Source organism: Mercenaria mercenaria, chromosome 4, assembly GCF_021730395.1.
Source record: "Mercenaria mercenaria strain notata chromosome 4, MADL_Memer_1, whole genome shotgun sequence".
NCBI lineage: Eukaryota > Metazoa > Mollusca > Bivalvia > Venerida > Veneridae > Mercenaria > Mercenaria mercenaria.
In genome coordinates, this window is record NC_069364.1 from 20665508 (window position 1) to 20686827 (window position 21320).

Consider the following 21320-nt stretch of genomic DNA (forward strand, 5'->3'; position numbering starts at 1 on the left):
TTCAAAACGAAATTGATGGTTTTATCAGTTTCCATACAGTATCAGTATAATAGAGTTATTATAATAGTAACTTGATCCCGGATGTTGTATTCGGCTCTGAAAAACTTTGCCAGTTTGAATGATACGAGATGCGCATGCGCCGGGAATGATCCGACCTCGCAAATTCCACGAAAGCCGAATACAAAATATCAGATCTAGCTGCTGTTGTAATAACCTTTTTATCATGTACCTACACCTTTTCACGGTTTTGTTATCGAACGAAATCTAAAATGTGTATCGATGTTAAGGTAGACTACCCGTAATAGGCCTCAATTTCACCAAAAGCGTACATACAACTAGATAATATAAGCTTTGAAAATGTCAAACGATAGAAATAAGATGCATATTGACAAGTTATATAGTGACAAAAGTTCTCAAAAATTTCCTTTAGATTACCTCCCTGATAATTTTATGTTTTCATGTGTTATCTCCCCTGAAAACTATAAAAAAAATATGATTTTCTCCTTTTCCCTACGGACAATTTTAAATTTCTTTTTGATATTTGTATCAGAATCATATAATGCAGCTTTCTACCGCAAACTTTTCTTAAAATTCAAGTTCTGATTCTTATAATCAAAGACATTAATATATATTTCCCATAAGCATCAATGTCAACTTCAGTACCGATTATCTCCCAAAAATTAAAATGATAAAATTTGAAAAATCTCAAGGTGAAACGTTTTTAATTTTGAATGTCTTTAAAGTGATCAAATTTCATTTAAATATTATCATCCAGTTACAAAATATGAAATATGGCTATTCCTTTAGAAATATGTGAAGTTTTTGTGTGCGCCATTTAAACAGCTGTGTCAGGTCATGCATATTAACTGAAAGCAGTCTGGCTACATACAATACAAAAGGTACAATACAGAATTTCTTTCTGCCTGTCAATATTTACTTTTGAAATGCAAACTGTAGATTTGACAGAACTTATACAGGTATATGATAAAACTGTAACTTGCAGAGATATTTTTAAAAAAAAAATGAAACGTATTTCTTTGATAATGCATCCTTATAAATCAATATTCAAAAAGTGACTAGCGAAAAGAATACTCAACACAAATGGCAAAAGTATATAATCTCTTTGGATGTATCACAGATAGATTCAAACCGAACTTTACTGGTCATAAAATAATGCACACAGTAGACTGGGAGTGAACGGGTACTGAGTTGGGTACACCGTGCAAACGTTTCACTGTAATATCTCCTGAATATTTCAGTAGATGAAGTACATGTTTATGGCCGTACTTTAAGGCCGCACCATAAAGTGTTAATGGACAATATGGCTCGAAAAAATTCTCCCGATGTGAGTAATCCTTTGAATCTAGGTCAATCGTATAATGTTGTAGCAAAGTGTGCATTCGTTCAGCGTCACCTGCTATTGTTGCATGTGCGAATTCCATGGTCACTTCATTTTCAATTAGCATTTTCACAATTTTTTCTTGAGCCCCTTTTTCTTTGGCAAATTCTATCAAAGATTTGCCGTTTTTCTGGATGTTAATTCTACACCAAGATTTGACAAGAACGTTCACTTTAAATGCGTTGTCTTCTTCGACTGGAGTCCAATACCCCGGAGCGAATTTTCGGTACGCCGCTCGGAATTCATATTCAACTGGACCGGAACAGGAAGTAATCAAATCGAGATCAGTTTCAATGTCACAGGTGGCGCCACATTTTATAAGCGCTATCATAAGTTCTAATAAATGCATTTTGATTGACATCCTTAAAGGACTTAGTCCTCCCTTATTGATGACGTCAAAATTCACATTAGCGAAAGACAATTGGTAAACAAACGGTACATATTTTGTTTCTGTCATTGGACTGGCTTCTGCCAATATTACATGCAGTAAAGTGTTCCCGCTCTTGGCACATATAATGTTAGGATTACAGCCATGTTTAATCCGATTTAAAGTATGTGACAGGCTCATTTCACAGATGCCTTTGTAGATTCCATTCTCGCAGAATTCAGGAGACAGTCCGAGTTTGTCACTTGGAAAATCCCTGACAATGAAATGAGTTGCCTCTCGATTTTTGTTATAAATGGCGGGAACTTGGACCACCTCCATGTCTCTCCCTCGCCGTTTGGTAGATCTGTAACTTGGCCCGCCTGAAATCAAATTTAGTTCATTTATTACAGTCGAGTATACTGATGCAAAGCTTATGTTGCTTGCAAAATCATGAATGAGTTAGGAGTGAGATGATAATGTTCGTACGGTAATTTACACTTGTTCAGAATAATCGCGTTCTAGTACGTAAGTTTAAATTGCAATGATATAAAGCAGTACAAGCTTGCCGAAGTGTTTTATTTTATGATTTCAGAAACATATTTTCCTTTTTCTCTTCAAGTTTTCATTTCAGCCTAGCAAAATTTAGACTTGAACTATATACCGGTCAACAGCACACATCATGGACTGGTAGTTTACATAAGAAGCCATATAATGAAATCAAATTGTACACATTTCGCAAAAATAAATAACATCCTTAACCTTAAGCCTGCTGGTGGCAAGTGATTCTGCCTTTGCGGCCAGTGCAATAAATTTTCAGTGAAGACCCCCTCAGTGATAAATGGTACTGCCCAAATTGAATGATAGACCGGTCCAGTTTAGAAATATAGCAGAGCAAAGGTAAATAGCATCTTCCTGTTGGTGGGATAATTATACCGATAAAGTAAATGCTACTCCTTACTGTGGCATAAGAAAATTAATCATATGAGCCGCGCCATGAGAAAACCAACATAGTGGCTTTGCGACCAGCATGGATCCAGACCAGCCTACGCATCCGCGCAGTCTGGACAGGATCTATACTGTTCGCTAACAGTTTCTCTAACTGCAATAGTCTTTGAAAGCGAACAGTATGAATCCTGACCAGACTGTGCGGATGCGCAGACTGGTCGGGATCCATGCTGGTCGCAAAGCCACTATGTTGGTTTTCTCATGTCGCGGCTCAATTGTATAAAGAAATCACACGGAGCGAAAAATTACCTTTGAAAAATAATGAATGTAGTCCTAGATTCAGTATTGTTCATAATTTCTTGAACTGTAGGATTATGAGATTCCATTCATTGTTACAGTATTACTTGTGTTCTATATAAGAAGTTACTGTGGTTAGATAGTGGATGTATAGCATATTTTATTGTTTCTTGTGAGCAGACTCTTTCAAAACGAGTTTGCTTTACTTAATTTTTTTTTTCAGTTCTATGCTTACATCGTCCTATTCACTTTGCTAGAAAATAGTCAATTCATAGGAAGTAGGTTTTTTGTTCAAAGTCAGAGAGATTCATTGGATCAATTGAACACGTTGTGTGACACAAACGAATCGACACTACACGCACATTATTTTTATTCTTAACTGGTACAGTAAACTAATACATGCATTGTAAAGATTAATTAATTATCTATTAAATGAAATGTTTTAAAAAGCAATATATTTTAATGGTAAACAATACACTGTAAAACAATACAGCTGCACTTGAAAATCCGATGATACATTACCTTTCCCTTTTTTATGACATTTATATCCACATGTTATGACACTCCTTGTTTTCCTGAAATGAGTCAAGTATATATCGTTATGTCACAAAATACATAAAAATCATTCTTCTACAATTGGACTTTTAGCGTAAACAAAAAAGATCGAACGCTAAAAACAACATGTATTTAAAACATTATTCTATACAACCTTAAGTTAACGGATAATACCCTTAACTATTGAGCTTTATCTATATTGATTTTGTAATTTTCTCAACGGGTCGAAAGCAGATAAAACAAGTTTCTATGAATATTTTATCAAACATCTCCCTCTTAAACAGTTCCCTACAGATAATATGACTTCAGTCTATTACCACAGTATGAAATAAAGAGGGCTTTTTTTGTGCGGACGATAGTTTTTTTTTTTTTTTTTTTTTTTTTTTTGTTATTGTTTTTTTTATTGTCGTATCTTTTTTTCAACCTATTTATTTTTGGGGGCAGGGGGATGTTAAGTGCAGGTTTTTCAACAGTATTTCAGTTTTCTGTTTTTCGAGCTTCTTTACGAGTACTAACCTGTTCTCCGCAAGCAACTGCCAACTTCTCCACATGTATCAGAGGTGGAGAACTAATTATTTCGGACACAAAGTCTTTTAACAATTGTCAAAGAGTATATACTTTTCACCTAAAGATCGAACTCACGACCGCGCGATCTGTAGATCTGCGCTCTCCCTTATTGCACAGTGAGGGCGGATTATTCCGAACGGAGATCCATTTTATCGTGAAATATTGATTAGGGTTTGTGTCTATGGGTTACGAACCATTTTTATCTAAACAAAACTCCGCACACTATAGGAATTTGATAAACCATGGAAGGGATTTATCTGTCACTATCTATTCAAACAAAATTAGTTTATTTTATCATTTTTCAATGCCTGATATCATTTTAACATAACCTTTTATCTTGAGCCATGTCAGTGACTATAAAATGAGCCGTGTCATGAGAAAACCAACATAGTGGCTTTGCGACCAGCATGGATCCAGACCAGCCTGCGCATCCGCGCAGTCTGGTCAGGATCCATGCTGTTCGCTAACAGCTTCTCTAATTCCAATAGACTTTGAAAGCGAACAGCATGAATCCTGACCAGACTGCGCGGATGCGCAGGCTGGTCTGGATCCATGCTGGTCGCAAAGACACTATGTTGGTTTTCCCATGGCGCGGCTCAAATGTTATTCAACATTACTGTCTTCCGCTTATATATTTATAGTCTAGGTTTGTTCACAGGATAACTGGTGCTATTCAAACTTTGTATAATTTTGTCCATTTACTTCTCAAAACATACATTCAGAGTCAAGAAAGATCGGTCAGAATAAAGAAGAGAAATGATTTAAGTTTAGGTCATGAACCCTTGTGAAAATATTTGTATTTATAAGTTAACATGACCTGTTGTGCGAAGGAACATTTATGTTCCTGGTTTACAGCATGATTTTAAAGAATGCACAATGAAAGGTACACTATAACAAACACTGTTATTATAAAGTTACAGTCAGAGTATAGAGAACGACATACAAGATGTAAATTCGCTGATAATTATTCATGAAGTAATTAATTACATTTAAACTGGCCTAGCAATGACCGCTTTAGTTCATATATTGAATAGGAACATATATACACGATGTAGTGTATAGATCAATAGGTGCAAAATAAGCTAGTCTATCAGAATGAACAAACATGCGATAATCTAAATATCCCAAGAGACGAGTTTGGCCCATGGAAATAGATGATAGGCGGACCATTTGTAAAAAAAAATCCAAAATCTATGTTTTTATCTAATCAAATTGATATCTTGTGTTTACATTAGCTTTACAGATTTGCATTTTGTACAAATATTGACGTGTGTCAATATTTTGACATAGATATCTTATGTTTGAAATGTCGCTTAAAAGGGCTCGCCTCTAGATTTACGTATGTTCTTTTTAATGTTTTCATTAGTTAGACTCATAAAAGCATAAAATAAACATAAAGTGAGGCATTATTTATTTATAAAACCACTCTTGTAGTCTGTTAGATATCCAGAAAAAACTCTCTAAAGCGTTAGTCACGCAAGTAAAGTGTAATTCTTATGATATCCAAAGTTCTCTTAAGCGTAAGTCACGCAATAAAAATGTAGTATGTCAGACATCCAGAAAAGCTTTCTAAAGCGTTAGTCACGCAATAAAAATATAGTATGTCAGACATCCAGAAAAGTCTTTTAACCCGTTAGTCACGCAATAAAAACACAGTACGGCAGACATCCAGAAAAGTCTTCTAACTCGTTAGTCACGCAATAAAAAGGTAGTATGTCAGACTTCCGAAAACGTTTTCTAACGCTTTAGTCACACAATAAAAATGTTGTATGTCAGACATCCAGAAAGATTTCTCTAAAGCGTTAGGCACGAAATAAAAATGTGATATGTCAGACATCTATAAAAGCGTTAGTCACGCAATAAAAATGTAGTATGTCAGACATCCAGAACACTTTTCTAAAGCGTTAGTCACGCAATAAAAACGTTGAAAGGAGACATCAAGAAAAGCTTTCTAAAGCGTCAGTCACGCAACAAAAATGTAGTATGTCAGGCATTTAAAAAATGAATTTTTTCTAAAGCTTTAATTACGCAAGGGATTTGTAATTCGTAAGATATCTTAAAAGTTCTCTAAAATCAGCTTTACTTTATATAATAATATCTTATTCATAAGGTATCAACTGCAATCATATTAATTTGATTTACTGCTTTTTGTAATACCTTGCAATTTGTTGGGTTTTTTACTTCGTATGTGTGTGTCTATTTTTGTTTAGTTTTTACTAAAACTGAGATTTATCCAGAAAATGTCCCCTTAAAATGTCTGAACAATGTGAAACGAAATTATAAAATGACATAAATTCTTACCTTTTTCTTGCTTAATTAGAGTAAAGTCCATATCAAACTCAACTATTATAGCATGTTACACTATATCGTAAACATTAAACCTTAAATTTTTCCACCTATTGATATATATAACACATTCAATAGCCTGAGATCCAATACTTATTTTCAGTGTACGTTTATACAAAAGTTTATTGAAAAGATTATTCAAACTTAATTTGTTCATGCCAAAACTTGAACGATTTCCAATAGTTTGAAACGATTCGTTATTAAGTCAAAAATTCAAAAACAAATACCACAAACTATGCTTCAGAAGGGCGAAATTTTAATGAAAAAAAAACTTTTTGTTTGCTTATGGCGAAAAAAAATCTCAAACAACAGGGGCGCAACTTAATGTCTGTATTGTATATTTAATTGTCAGGTTGATTTAAAAAATATAGGTCATATCTGAACATCATTGTTGTAGAACATGACTGTAAATGTTATAAGTTGAATACAACAGTTTTAAGATATCAATTTCGTGCGAGCGTGAAATTATTATCTTAAAACTGTTGTATTTCGATTTATAACCGTCTTACAGTTCGCCACAGTGTTATTGGATGGAGTCTATTAAAATCGTAAATTTAATACATAATTTTTGTGACAACTGCATGTGAAATTGAATAGCCAGATTTGAACGAAATGGAGCAATTCTATTGGCAGAGCAACTTGGTCGAACTGTAATATCAGAAATATGTTCAACAAAACATATTAAAAATAATTAAAGAAAGAATGAAAATTCCAACCAGCAAATTATTTACTTGTTAACATCATTCTTTGCGATGTTTCCCGTGTGAATTGAATAAGTAAAATGTTTAATATGATTTCTGAGTTTTGACGATGGCATACACACTTGGTTGCTTCTATTTTTTAAGGATGTACGAGCGGTATTTTTTTTTCTCTTTCTTTCCAGGTTATCCGCCATTTCGAAAAATGTTTCTCTGAATAAAACAAATGCCGAAAAGAAATGCTAAATCATCAAAATATGACTAATAATTTACCATTTAGCCAAACAGATTCTATCATTTGTGAAAATAAAATCAGCCTTATTTTTGGCGGCATTTGCCTTAATCTGATGTAAGACGCACTCTGGGGTAGGGGCCGGTAATTTCAGATATCCGCATCCGCGCAGTCTGGTCAAGATCCATGCTGATCGCTTTCAAAGCCTATTGCAACTAGAGAAACCGCTAACGAACAGCATGGATACTGACCAGACTGCGCGGATGCGCAGCCCGGTCTGGATCCGTGCTGGTCGCAAACGCACTATTAGTGTAATTGGTTTTCTCATGTCGCGGCTCATTTAAGTAAAAGGGTTTGATCCTGATGTTTTTCTGATTGAAATCTATGATGATAGATATAAAAGTTTTCAACATAGCACTTTATACTATCTAGGAGGTATTTTTTAAAGAAAAAATATCAAAACTCACCAGTTTTCAAAAGTATTTTTTCAAACAATATCTCCAAGATGCACGTTGACCTCAAGTTTTTTTCATTCCATTTTTAAGCACAGTATGAAAAGTCTGTATGATATGAAATATTTAGACACGATAGAAGATAAATTATACTTATTCAATATGCATAGCACCCATTTACCGAAATGTGCGTTTTAGGCAAGAATGGTTAAATACATTTTCCTGTTCATGACCATTCTACGTTTAGTATACCTAGGATGTTCAGTGGCATTTCCTTTCTAGTCCGGACTTTCAACATCAAGGGGAGAGAACTCTGACCATAGCTATTCACAGTGATACCTATACTTATATCCCTTCTATTTATACAAACTTTTTCCTGGTATTTTTTTTTTTTTTCGGGCTCCCAATAGGGATAACCCCATTTATTTTTGTAAAATATAAACATTTACAAAACAATAACCAGAAAAGAAGTCATTAAACAACCAATTCATACAAACATATGAATAATAAATTTAATGATAATATTATATTGAACACAATATTTACATCGCCAATAAAATAGAACTTGTTCGAAAAACGAAAAGACAAGTAAAATTTGACGAAGTTTCTATTGTCAAGCTTACAAAATTTTTAATATTTTTTCATACACAACATTGCGAAAATTTATACGCCTATATATGTATCTGACATGAACTCAATAGATTTCAATAACTGTACTTTTTCATTATCAGTATTGTGCCATTTTATTTGTTCTTTAATTTTTCTAACTAGATGTTTATAAAAGCTTCTTATTGACTGATAGTTGTTATTGAATTTACAATTATTTCTATATTTCCAAATTTCCCATTTTGTTTCATATATAATCGTATTAATCAATTTGTTTACTTGCCTGTCATCATAATATCCGAAACAAACAGCAAATTTAAAAGCAGAATCACAGATGTTGACATATCTAAACAGGTCGTTCAAGTTCTTATTTAAAAGTGTCCAAATATTTTTGGCAAAATGACATTCCCACACCAGGTGCACTAAAGTTTCTCTGTGTTCTTTGCATATATTACAAATTCCGTTTGATAATTTCATAAGACTGAGTTTATGCTCTGTAAATATAACGTTGTGTAAAAATTTCCATTGAAACTGTTTTGCTACTTTTGAAGAAAAAGAACCAGAAATTTGACCCCATACCATTTTCCATGGTATATCACGCGCAAACAAGCTGGTATATTTCAAAAACATCCCTCCAGTTTTAACTCCAGAAATTAATCTGAGGTTCTAGACACTAAACGAAAAAGTCTCAGGGCCGTTATAAACCAAATCAAAATTGAATTTCACATATTTTCTGGAAAAAAATTATGTATTTATATACCCGATATATAATATTTATATAAAATCAATATTAATACTAATAAACTTTGATAATGTGGCAGTTGAGTCCAATAAGTCCAGGGGTGTTCAAAGATAATCCGTCATAGATCTATTGTAAAGCAAATATTGGATTTACCTGTATTGGAAAATAAACAGTATCGATTGTATTGAGGTCAACTGCCACATTATCAAAGTTTATTAGTAGCCTGGCATATAAAAATTAAAAAAATTAAATCAATGAAATGAAACTAACATTTGTGAAATTTTATTCCAAGTACAAGCAAAATTTAAATTTTCAAAATGGGTCACTTTTCCAAATATCCAGCTTTACAAGGCCCAGGCTGTACAGAAGTAAATAAATTTGCTATATGTTCTGTATAAAATTAGCAACCCTTTGAGAGCTGTAAACATAGCCGGGTCCATTTTAAAACGAAGTATTAGCCATATAATCTTAAATGACATATAAACCAAGAAACACCAATAAAAGTAGGGGCCATGTGGGATCTAAAAGAGATTTCTTGTCTGACAGGTCAACACTATGGAGTATCTTCCAAAGTAACAGCTAAAATGTGGGTGTGAATACATGAGTAATAAGTCGGGCTGGACACCGGTACCCGGCATCGGTACTGTATAAAAATACCGGTATATACTGTTTCTAAAAGAACCGGTTCCGTTATCGAATTTTTCATAAAAATAAAAACAATTCTAACCAAATCCGAAGCAAAGTACGACAGAAAATAACTAAATACCAAAGCCACTTTGTTGCACTGTATTTCTCTAAATTGGCCTGTACCTACTGCTTGTTGGTTTAAAATACGTGCACCAGTACTCCCTGTATTCAAAAAGTTGATTTACTATCAGAGAATCCCGTTATAAATAATGTATAAATTTTATGTTTTGGCATATCATTTAAAATATAAGGTATTTCTCTTGAGGCAACGGAACTGCTCTGTCGTGTTTGACTGGTTTTGCAAAAGGTTGTGTACCATTTATTTATTTTTTAGTGTTAAATAGATGAGCATTGAGTACTGACTTCCTAACTATTGAAAAAAAATAACGAGTAACCGAAAATCAAAAACAAGCTCACTACATTAAATCATTAAAAAACTTATTGACAGTGTACATGTCGGATATTTGTACTTGATCATCATTAATAAACAAGGTCAAGGTCACAATTCAATGTCAAAGGTTTTAGCTATGTGGCTCCTAAACACCTTGAAGGATTTTCATGAAACTTGGGTCAAATTATTACCTTATCAAGACGATTTGCAGAATTTACAAGTCAGCCATGTCGGTTCAAGGTCAAGGTCACAGCTCAAGGTCAAAGGTTTACCCTTTCACTATCCACAACAGTGGCGGGGGTTTAAGCTGTCTTTCAGACTACCTTGTTTTTATTTCCATGATAGTTACATGATTTGCATGAAAAATATGAGATATAAAAGCTTTTAGTTTTAAATTAACAAGGACATATGTTAGGCCAAGACAATGTGTTTAATGCATTTTTTAATTAATGAAGCAATGTGTACATAAATCAGTGTATGTAAGTAAATTCCAATCACATTTTGTTTCTATAGTGTAAGACAGCTATTCATCTATATTCTTAAAACTATTCTAAAAAGAAATTGACTAAATAAATTTGCAGATCAAGTTGTGAAAACACATCTATTCAGGAAGAGCCTAAATTGTCCACCCGAAAACTTGCAGTATAGCTGTATATTACCTGTATTATAAGAATGATTTTCATTAGTTTTTGTGAGTAAAAAAATGCTGAATTCCCTGTTTTGTTTGTAAACATCACGTTATCGTTGGATCTATTTATAAATTATAGCCTCGTTTCGGAGCATTCTTCCGAAAAAATCTGAAGATGTGCGAAGGGTGTCGTAAGCAGTCGGAAACCATATTTTCGGTTTGAAATAGGCAAAAGATTTTTGTTTATTTGTTGGTTATTCTTTATTCACAACTATTTGGTCAGATCCGATGCAGTGGGTCATATTTGCAGTAAATATGAAGTCTCAGCTACAAACTCTGATTTTCATTTAATACTCGTTCGGGTTTTAGTAGTGGACCTTTAAGTTTTTCGTATCAGTACGTATTTTACAAAACTTTTTAAACTTACAAAACTTGTGTACCACCACCATGCCCAGTTTAAGGCAAGGGTATATAACTCCATCAAAGATTTGTCTCAAGTATGGTCACTTTTAACTTACATATCTTGGTTGAGTTTTTCTTACCAGTTCATATTTTCTGTACACATTTTTGACATTGGGTTTTAAAACTTTTATCACTTGTTTATTATAACAGTCTCTATTTTAGACAAGAGTACATAACTCTGTCAAGTATTTTGGATGAATTAAGGCCCTTTTAGCTTGACTTTTCGAAGAAAAAGTACAGCTATGTAACTCGCCCCAGCGTCGGCGTCGGCGTTGGTTAAAGTTTTTGATAAAGTCAAATATATCTGTTACTATCATAGCTATTGACCTGAAACATAAAATACTTATTTACTTTCAAAATACACCAGAAGAAACAATCCCCATAACTCTGATCTGAATTTTGACAGAGTTATGCCCCTTTTTAATTTATAATGTTTTGGTTAAAGTTATTTATAAAGTCAAATATCTCTGTTACATTCAAAGCATTTGACTTGAAACTTAATTAATCACTATCAAAGTCTACACTAGGAGAAACAATACTCACAATTCTGATTTGAACGTTGACAGAGTAATGTCCCTTTTTAACTTAAAATTTTTTGGTTAAAGATTTATAAAGTTTTTACTGGCAAAGCTCTAATTCAGATTCAAGCACTGAGAAAAATCAAGCGCGCTGTCTTACGGACAGATCTTGTTGGACTTGGAAATTGGGTCAGTTTTTGTACAAGTCCACATTTTGACAAAACCTTTTGATATATAACTTTGAAACTTTCAACACTTGAGAACCATCAACTTGTCCAGTTTTAGACAAGAGGACATAACTCCATCAAGGATTTTATTATTAAAATTCTTGGTTAAGTTTTTGGTACCAGTTCATATTTTGTATAAACTGTTTGACATTTAGCTTTCGAAAATTGAACACTTGTCCATGGTCATAGTCTCCGTCTGCCGTTAAGCGTCTTTTGTCAGTTTGGACTTGGAAGTCAGTTGAGTTTTTCGTACTAGTCCAAATTTTATCTAAACTGCATGACATATGGTTTTGAAACATTGACCACTTGTTTACCATCATAATCTCCATGTGTATGAAAGACTACATAACTAGGACACGGACTTTGGTTCAGTTATGGCCCCTTTTGGACATAGAAATGACTTAATATTTTGAACCCATACTTACATCAATTCTTTGAATAGTCGGGCGCTCTTTTCAGTTCTCATTCAATATTATTCTTTCTTTCGACGAGTATAGACGACTACCTTTGCACAGATCTATTGTGCGTTTATTTCATTGACGATGGTTCGTGTGAAATCCTGCATTTCTAATTACAAAAATGTGAAATTGTTTTCATCATGTCTATACTGTTTGATAAAAAAATCCGTAAAAATGTATTTGCTTTTTCGCGGATTGCGGCTTTCCGGATTTCGCATAATGCCGCTAGGGGGCGTTAGGGGTGTGTAGGACCACATTCGTATCAGATCGCATTTGTAACATGTATTACAAATGAGATCGCATATGTAACAGAAATCAAGCACATTTGTAACAATTTTTGAGACAAATGTGATCGATGCCGATTTTTGATGTGACATCTGATCACATTTGTCACATGTCATTTTCAATCGGAAAAATGAACAAAAAAGTGCATTTTTACATCTGAAACACATTTGTAACATGTTTTAGCTTGATTGTACGAAGTAACAAAGTAAGCTATTGTGATCATTCTTTGTACGTCGTCCGTCGTCCGACCGTCCGTCCGTTCACATTTTTCATGTGAATACGATAGAGACAACATTTATTATTTGATTTTGACAAAACTTGCACAGAACGTGTATATATCTATGATATCTCGGTTCCTTTCAAAAACCAGCCATATCACGTTATTCGCCTTGAAGTTATGGCCCCAGAGATGGCAATAATTACTGATTTTAGCCTTGTGAACGAGATAGAGACCATATTTTTGTTTATTTTTACTAAACTTGCACACAACTTATATATCTATAAGATCTCGGTTCCTTTCAAAAACAACCTTATTGCACCATTTTACTTGGAGTTACGGCCCTTGAATTGGCTAAAAAAAAAACATGCTGATTTTATCCTTGTCAACACAATGGAGACTACATTTATTATTTGATTTATAACTTATAAAGAATCTCACTTCCTTTAAAAACAGCCATATCGCGCCATTTGTCTCGGAGAAATGGCTGAAATGGCAAAATTTTCTTATTTTAGTCTTGTGAACACAATAGAGACCATATTTATTATTTCATTATACATCTATACCATCTCGGTTCCTTGCGAGAACCAGCTATATAGCACCATTTGTCCTGGAGTTATGGCCCCTAAAATGACAAAATTTGCTGACTTTAGCATTGTAAACATGACATAGATCACATTTATTATTTGATTTTGACCAAACTTGCATTGAAATTATATATCATTAATATCTTGCTTTTTTTCCTCGAAGAGCAGCCACATCACGCTATTTGTCTTAGAGTTATGGCCCCTGAAATGGCAAAAACGCAGATTTAATAACATGTTCAGTGTAGTTTTACTCATGTTAGCGATCGTGGGCCATGACTACCCTCTCGTTGATTAGAGGGATATTTCCGGTCAGGTTAATATCTTGGTACTGGTTTGTTATCTGGCAATTAAACTTGGAAAGAATACCGTTATCATGACTGGTCTGTTCATAGTAGCATGGTACTACATGTACATGTCACTTATAAATTTCCCATATCGGTTTTGGTTTGTAAGATTAAATTTTTACTGAATGCATGAATAAATGAATATGTATGATTAAAGGGGAAGATGCACACCACATGCAATCCCTGTTCAACTTTTATAATCGGCAAATCGCTGGTTGTATCGCTTCAACAACAAATAAAATGCACTAAAAACAAGATCAAGGCAGTCTCAACTAACATAGAAAGTCTTGTAAAAGCTTGTTTCCGTAGAACACCGGGTATATGTACATTTATGTATACTTTTAAATAGTGACTAGCTTGACTGTGATAGGTTTTTCGTTTTTGTTTTGTTTATCTTTGTCAATTCGCATTGCTTTGAACATCAAAAATTAAAAAAAAAAAACTTATACTGACGACAATGGATACATCAAATGAAATATGTCCTATTCAAAACCCTGACGTGAACTTTATTGGATTATATTTACTAAGAGAGTTTTCTTGCCTGGCCTGGTGTCTACATTCGTATGGAAATATTCTTATTTTTTTTATCTCTATAGGAGCGGCAAAAGTAACTCCATCGGTGAGGGTGATGCAGTGGATAGTTTTGCAGATTACGAAACCGGCGGAGCCTGTTGAATTCCCAGTCAGAGCCGGAATTTCCAGAGCTATTGTGTCTCTCATCCACCCAGTTAAGACTTGTATCGGTGCGTTTTACCAGACCCGTAAACGATTGTATGAGTGTAAACTCGAATATGAGCCATGGTATAATATCAACTAATATTAATGGGAGGAACTAACCATTGTATTAAGACTTGTTAAGACGTGTATCGGTGCGTTTTACCAGACCCGTAAACGATTGTATGAGTGTAAACTCGAATATGAGCCAGGGTATAATATCAACTAATATTAATGGGAGGAACTAATCATCGACTAGGGTGTCGAGGGACGCACGTTCGAGATCTGGTGATAACTACTCGTATCTGTTGCGATTTTCGCCTATCGGTGCTGTTTCCAGCTGGGAAGTTGTCTGTTACTAGCATAAAGATTCTGTTGTACTGATTTTAATATTTTTGACATTTTTATCATCATTATCATCATCATCAAAATCATCAAATTCATCATCATCATCTTGAACTGGTCCGTTGTAGGATCAATGGTAAGATTAACTGCCCTAAACTGTATTACCTAAATACTGTTGAAAACAGGCGCTCTGAATCCAACAAACAAACATAATATTCATCAGAACCATTCTACAGGGTGCCAAAATTTGAGTCGTTTGCAGTAATATGTGTAATATGATCACTACAGATTGTCAAGAAATGGTGGTTATTTGTACCAAAGTATTTGAAATCTGACTAAAGCGAGTTATGATCCAGACACAAACGTATATATAACAGCAAAATAACAAAACAAATCTAAGTTCAAAGCTGTGACCTTGATCTTGGATATAGCAACATGGATCATGATCGCAACAAACCTTCTATCCATGCTGATCATTTGTACCAAATAATTTAAAAATCAAACAATACATGGGCAAGTTATACCAAGGACAAGAACCTATATATAACTGCACGAACGCACAATTTCCGCTATTTCACGGCGGGATTATAATAAACGAAGGTCTATTTCCTTACAAGCGAGCTCAGTGGGGTTAGGGCAATTAAAAACCAAGGTGTATTTTCTTAAAATCTCATAGACATAAATTCGCAGCAACCACAAGGTCGGGCCCTCCTAGACTTAAGGCTAACGACTCCGCCCATGACAAGTTGTATATAATTTGTCCCAGGACATAGCAACTTCCTGTTTGTTACCCAGCTTGAGACAGCTCTGGATAACGAAAGATAGATACAAATGTATGTCGCCACCGGATTCGAACCAGTGACCTGAGCATGTGGGTCTACCTTTCAGCTAGTCGAGGTAACAGTAGAAGAGGCTGAAGTTGTAATCATATTATAGTGGTAGTGGCAGTGGATGCAGAAATGATAATAGAATTTGAGCAAAATCACGGGAAAATTGGCATTCGAACATGTTCGTGAATTTCCGGAAACTCTATATTAAGGCCGACCTGTGCATTTATGAAAACTTCATATTCAGGCAGAATAAACCTTCTTTGAAATAACAGCGAACGGTGTGGGCTATGATAAGACTGCGCGGATGCACAGGCTGATCTGGGCCCACACTGGTTGCAAAGCCTCGAAAGTTCCCGAAGGCCCATTTTTTCATGATGCGGCTCAAATAATTTTATGACGTTATTGACGTCGAGGAAGACGACGCTAACTTGTGATGGTGCTTATGGCAGTCGTTTAATGATGTTGCGATGACAACCAACTTATTGAACATTTACAGTATAAAACTCAACATGATACATATGTGCTTCTATTGTCAACCCCCATGTTGGACAAACACATTCGTAACACATTTTACCTGATACGAATGCGATCGCATACTTACGAAATCTGTTACAAATGCGATCTGCTACGAATGTGGTCCTACAGGGGTGTCGCCTTATAAACAGACTCAATCAAACCGAGTTTGTTATTATGTTGCTTGGTTATGTTCTGTGCTTCCAAAGAATCTGTTCGCAGATTTTATTATTTATTATAAAAGATTCAGATGTTATTCAAAGTTATACATCATTCTAACAAAAATTTGGTTGGTAGATGGATCTTTTTTTTTTTTTTTTCATTTTTAGAGGTGTTTTAAAATATTCATTTTATGGCAAAAATGTATTTTTCCAAGTATAAAATTTCTGGCTCGTGACATTGTTTTGAAATATTTATTTTTTTTAAACTTTACAGTTGTCTTACACGGAAATGTAACTTTTATGCGGACTTAAAATGGCATCCTGAATGTTTTATAAAAATCTCCTAAAACGTATGATGTATTTCAGGCTATGAAAAAAGGCAAGAAGGACTTCGTCCTTATAGTCCAAGAGATAGGGCACTTTTATTTACTTTTTTGAGCCCAAGAAAACTTTTTATTTCATTGGATAGCTAAAAATTTGAATTTTCAGAAAATCCATTTCTTAGTTGTCAAAGCGGGTGGAATCACCAAATTTTCAACATTTTTTCGTTTAAGATTTGTATGTAAGCTGGTATCTCATTGCCCATTAATGGGAATGGATTGAATTGTCCATAGTCATAATCTGATTTGGATTGTACAGGTTCCTTAACCCTGTGTTGCAATTTTACAAAATTATGCCCTTTTTGGACTTTAATATTCATTCACTTGACAGAGCTGTTGAATAGCCGAACGTTGCTGTCCTCAGACAGCTCTTTTTAAAAATTATACCCTTTTTTTGACTTAGCAATTTTTGGTTAGATTCTTGCATGTAAGCTAGTATATCAGTACCCACTAGGTCACAATCTTATTTAATGTAATGACCTGACAGTTCCATAACTCTTCTTTGCATGTCCCTTTTCGACATTCATTCAATTTATTTCTTCAGTGACACCATTATTAAATAGTCGAGCATTGCTGTTGTCCGACAGCTCATGTTACTGAAAAAATGTGGTCTAAACTTGAATTAGTTGTTCCACAACTTATTTTACATGACGAGGGGCATTGATCTAGCACTGATAAGTACTGAATTATGCCACTTTTTTGCTCGACTATTTAACTTAAAAGACACGCATGCACGCAAACACGCATCCCTTTGTACCTCACCACTTTCCAGGTATTTCTTATATTTATTTGAAACATTTGATTATATATTTTTAATACGATTAATTGGAATCCTTCAAACACCCAACTCAAACACATACCGTAACATGAAAAGGAATATTTTAAACTAGTCTGATTCTTGAAAAATATCTACGAAGTATTGTCGTCACTTGATCGTCGGCGTCGGTGTCGGCGTCAGCATTGGTTTAAGTCTTTGTTAAGGTCCACCTTTTCTCAAAAGCTATAAGGGCTACTGCTATGAAAATTTGCACACTTGTTTGTCATTATTAGTTGACTATGTAGGACAAGAACCATAACTCTGATTTGCATTTTGTCAGAATTATGGCCCATTTCATACTTAGAAAACTTGATTTTCTTGGTTAAAATTTTTGTTTAGGCCATTTTTTCCCAAAAGCTATAAGATAAACTGCTTTAACATTTTGCACACTTGTTTATCAGCATTAGATGAGTAAGTAGACCCAGGAACATTGCTCTAACCTGCATTTTGTCAGAATTTTGGCCCTGTTTGTACTTTGAAAATTTTGATTTCTTGCCATGGTTAAATTTTTTGTTTAGGTCGACTTTACTTGATGCTGTGAGAACAATAGCTTTGAAACTTCACGTTCTTGTTAATCATCATTAGATACAAAGACTGATATGCATTTTATATGAATTATGGCCCTAAATGTACATAGAAAATTTGAATTTCTTTTTGTTTAGATCCATTTTTCTTGAATTCTATTAGAGCTATGGCTTTGACTCTCTGTATACTTGTTTATTGTCATGAGATTAGTAGGAAGGTCAAGAACTTCAATATATCTATCCGAAGTTGCATTTCGTACGAATCATCGGGTTTTTAGCTTAGATAATATTTCATTTTTTTCAATTCACTTTTCTTGAATACTTATACATAGACACAGTCTTGTGCGCACCATCTCTCCTGATCCCCTTGACACAATTTAATGAAACTTCACACAGGTAATCAGTAACAACAGTAGTTGTGCATGGGGCATGTTAGGTTCTTCCAACAACAAAACTTGCAGAGTTATGGGACTTTGTTTCTTGTTAACATACTATGTACATACGGTCTGCATATGCAATCTTGTGCGCGCCTAATCTTCTGAACCCTTGCACACAATTTAATGAAACTTCACAAAAGTGATCAGTACCAACCCTAGTTGTGCATGGTGCATGTTACGTTCTTTTAGATAAATATTCTGCATAGTTATGGGACTTTGTTTTTTTGTTACTATGCTGTATATATACAGTCTATATACATACAGTCCACATAATTATGCTATCTTGTGTGTGTCAAATTGCAAAGTACTGTGTTAGTGCATGCGGGTTGGGGGTACATTCATCACATTTAGTGATAGCTCTAGTTTATAAATGTTTCATTCCTGAGAGGGTGATATGAAAAATGTTCACCGCGAGATATATGAAAAATATCCACCGAGGCGCCAGTGTTTGACCTGTCCGTCCGTCCGTGCGTCTGTCACACTTCCCTCTGTATTCAACTCTCATATAGTTTCCATTCAAGCAAATGAAACATGGTATACATTATCAACATGAAGTGGACATGAGCATATTATATTTTTATGTTCGTTAATAGAGTTATGTCCCTTTTTGCTCTTAGCCATATTACATCTAAATATGTACCTTGTGTACACAACTGCACAGCCAGTTTCCATTTTATTAATTCAAATGAAACTTTAGTTTAAAAAAGAAAACATTAAGTTGGCAAGCACAAATGATAAAAGCACAAACGGACAAGCAGGGGCGCTCTTTTTAATTGAGTTTAATTTTGAAAAATAATCCACTTTGAATCACATTGAAATTGAATTAAAGAATCTATGCACTTTAGATGTCGTTTACATATATTATTATTTGTTTCCAACAAGCGTATTGTATATTATTGCAGATTTTTAAAATTTAATTCCATCTACATATTGTAACAAGGGTGACAAAGGCTTCAGCTGTTATTACGTATGTATGTACAGGACTATTGAAACACACCACCTGTTGTCAGAGTGTTTTGCTCTCATTTTAGCTCTACTATTCAAAGAATAAGTAGAGCTTTTCTACTCTCCACAGCGTTGGCGTCGGCGTCGCACCTTCAATAATTTTTTGTACCAGTTTACATTTTGAAAAAGTCTTTTGAGATAAAGCTTTAAAACTTATAACAATTTTGTACACTCCCCATGTCCAGTATTGGGCAAGAGTACATAACTGTACCAAGGATTTTGGCATAACTCTGTCAACTATTTTGGCAGAAGTATGGCCCTTTTTGGACTTGGAAATTTGTACAATTTTTGAAAAAGTTCATGTTTTGTCCAAAACTATTAAACATGTGGCTTTGAAACTTTGAACCATTGCTAATCAACATGATTTCCATCTGTAGGCAAGAGTACCTAACTCTGTCAATTATTTTGGCTGAATTATGGCCCTTTTTGAACTCGGAAATTGGTTCAGCTTTCGTACAAGTACGTTTTTTGTCAACACTATTTGACATGTGGCTTTGAAACTATGCACACTTGCTTATCATCATGATATCCACTAGAAGGCAAGAGTACATAGCTATGTTATATATTTTGTCTAAAGTTTGGCTCTTTTTGCACTTGGAAATCAGTTAAGTTTTTCAAACCGGTCCATAGTTTGCCTAACTTGTTTGCCATATTGCTTTGAAACTTCGACCACATTTCTATCATCATAGACTACATATGTAGGCAAGACTACATAACTAGGACAAGGACTATAGCTCAGTTAAAGCCCTTTTTGACATAGAAATTAGTTAAGCTTTGCATACTATTCCATATTTCTGACTGTTTGATATATGGCTTTGAGCACAAGACTTATCCAAATCCATTAATGCTGGTACATAGTTTGTCTTACCTATTCTTTTTTTTTTGTCTTAAAATCTCTGGTAATATTTTGACCCTATACTTCTATCAATTCTTCGAATAGTCGAGCGAGCTGTCCACAGACAGCTCTTGATATAATTTCTGTTTTTAATGTGCTTCCTGCTGTCAAATATTTCCATTCCCAGCTTTAGCTGATTTTTTTTTTACTGAAAATTTGGGAAAAAAACGGAATATGTAGTTTGATTTGACTTGATCTTTGTCTTGAAATATTTTGTTACATAGAACATTTGTCTCCATTTTCAGGATGATCAAACATACAAGTGAGAACTATCTGCAGAATGAAGAAGGAAGAATTAAGTATTGTAAATCCACGACAGCCTGGAACCAGCACAGACATGGCACTACAACAGCACTGGCATAAGCAAGCAAACATGGCAACGCTGGCACAAGCATGATGGATAGCTTACAAATATATAATTGAGAATGTGTAATAACATAAATGTATTTTGCTCAATTCTAGGATAAATAACTGGAGTAAAAATGAGGATTTTTTTTCAGAACACCGATACATACTTTTGTTTAGACAAAGCAAATATTTCTAGATCGGTTATTTTTGCAGGATCAATAATAGCTGAATCTCATTACTCGGTTTAAATAAATTCAAATATGACATACAAGTAATGCCCATTTCCTATAGCTCAACATAAGACAAAGAGGACATTAGTTTCAGTGCAAGATCGAAATACA

At 34.3% G+C, this 21320-nt stretch overlaps 1 protein-coding gene across 1 annotated transcript; it reads right to left on the reverse strand.

Moving 5' to 3' along the window:
- Positions 1-1017: 1017 nt before the first annotated feature.
- On the reverse strand, positions 1018-4507 carry LOC123553253 (uncharacterized). The gene is made up of 2 exons (XM_053540659.1): positions 3531-4507; positions 1018-2146 (listed from the first exon to the last, which is right to left on the reverse strand). The coding sequence occupies exon 2, from the start codon at positions 2103-2105 to the stop codon at positions 1164-1166; it is 942 nt and encodes a 313-aa protein (XP_053396634.1). The 5' UTR covers positions 2106-2146; positions 3531-4507; the 3' UTR covers positions 1018-1163.
- Between the last annotated feature and the right edge of the window lie 16813 nt (positions 4508-21320).

Bases quoted from the DNA above. Each gene is read 5' to 3' on its own strand.
- LOC123553253 (XM_053540659.1), bottom strand. From the start codon at position 2,105: ATGGAGGTGGTCCAAGTTCCCGCCATTTATAACAAAAATCGAGAGGCA.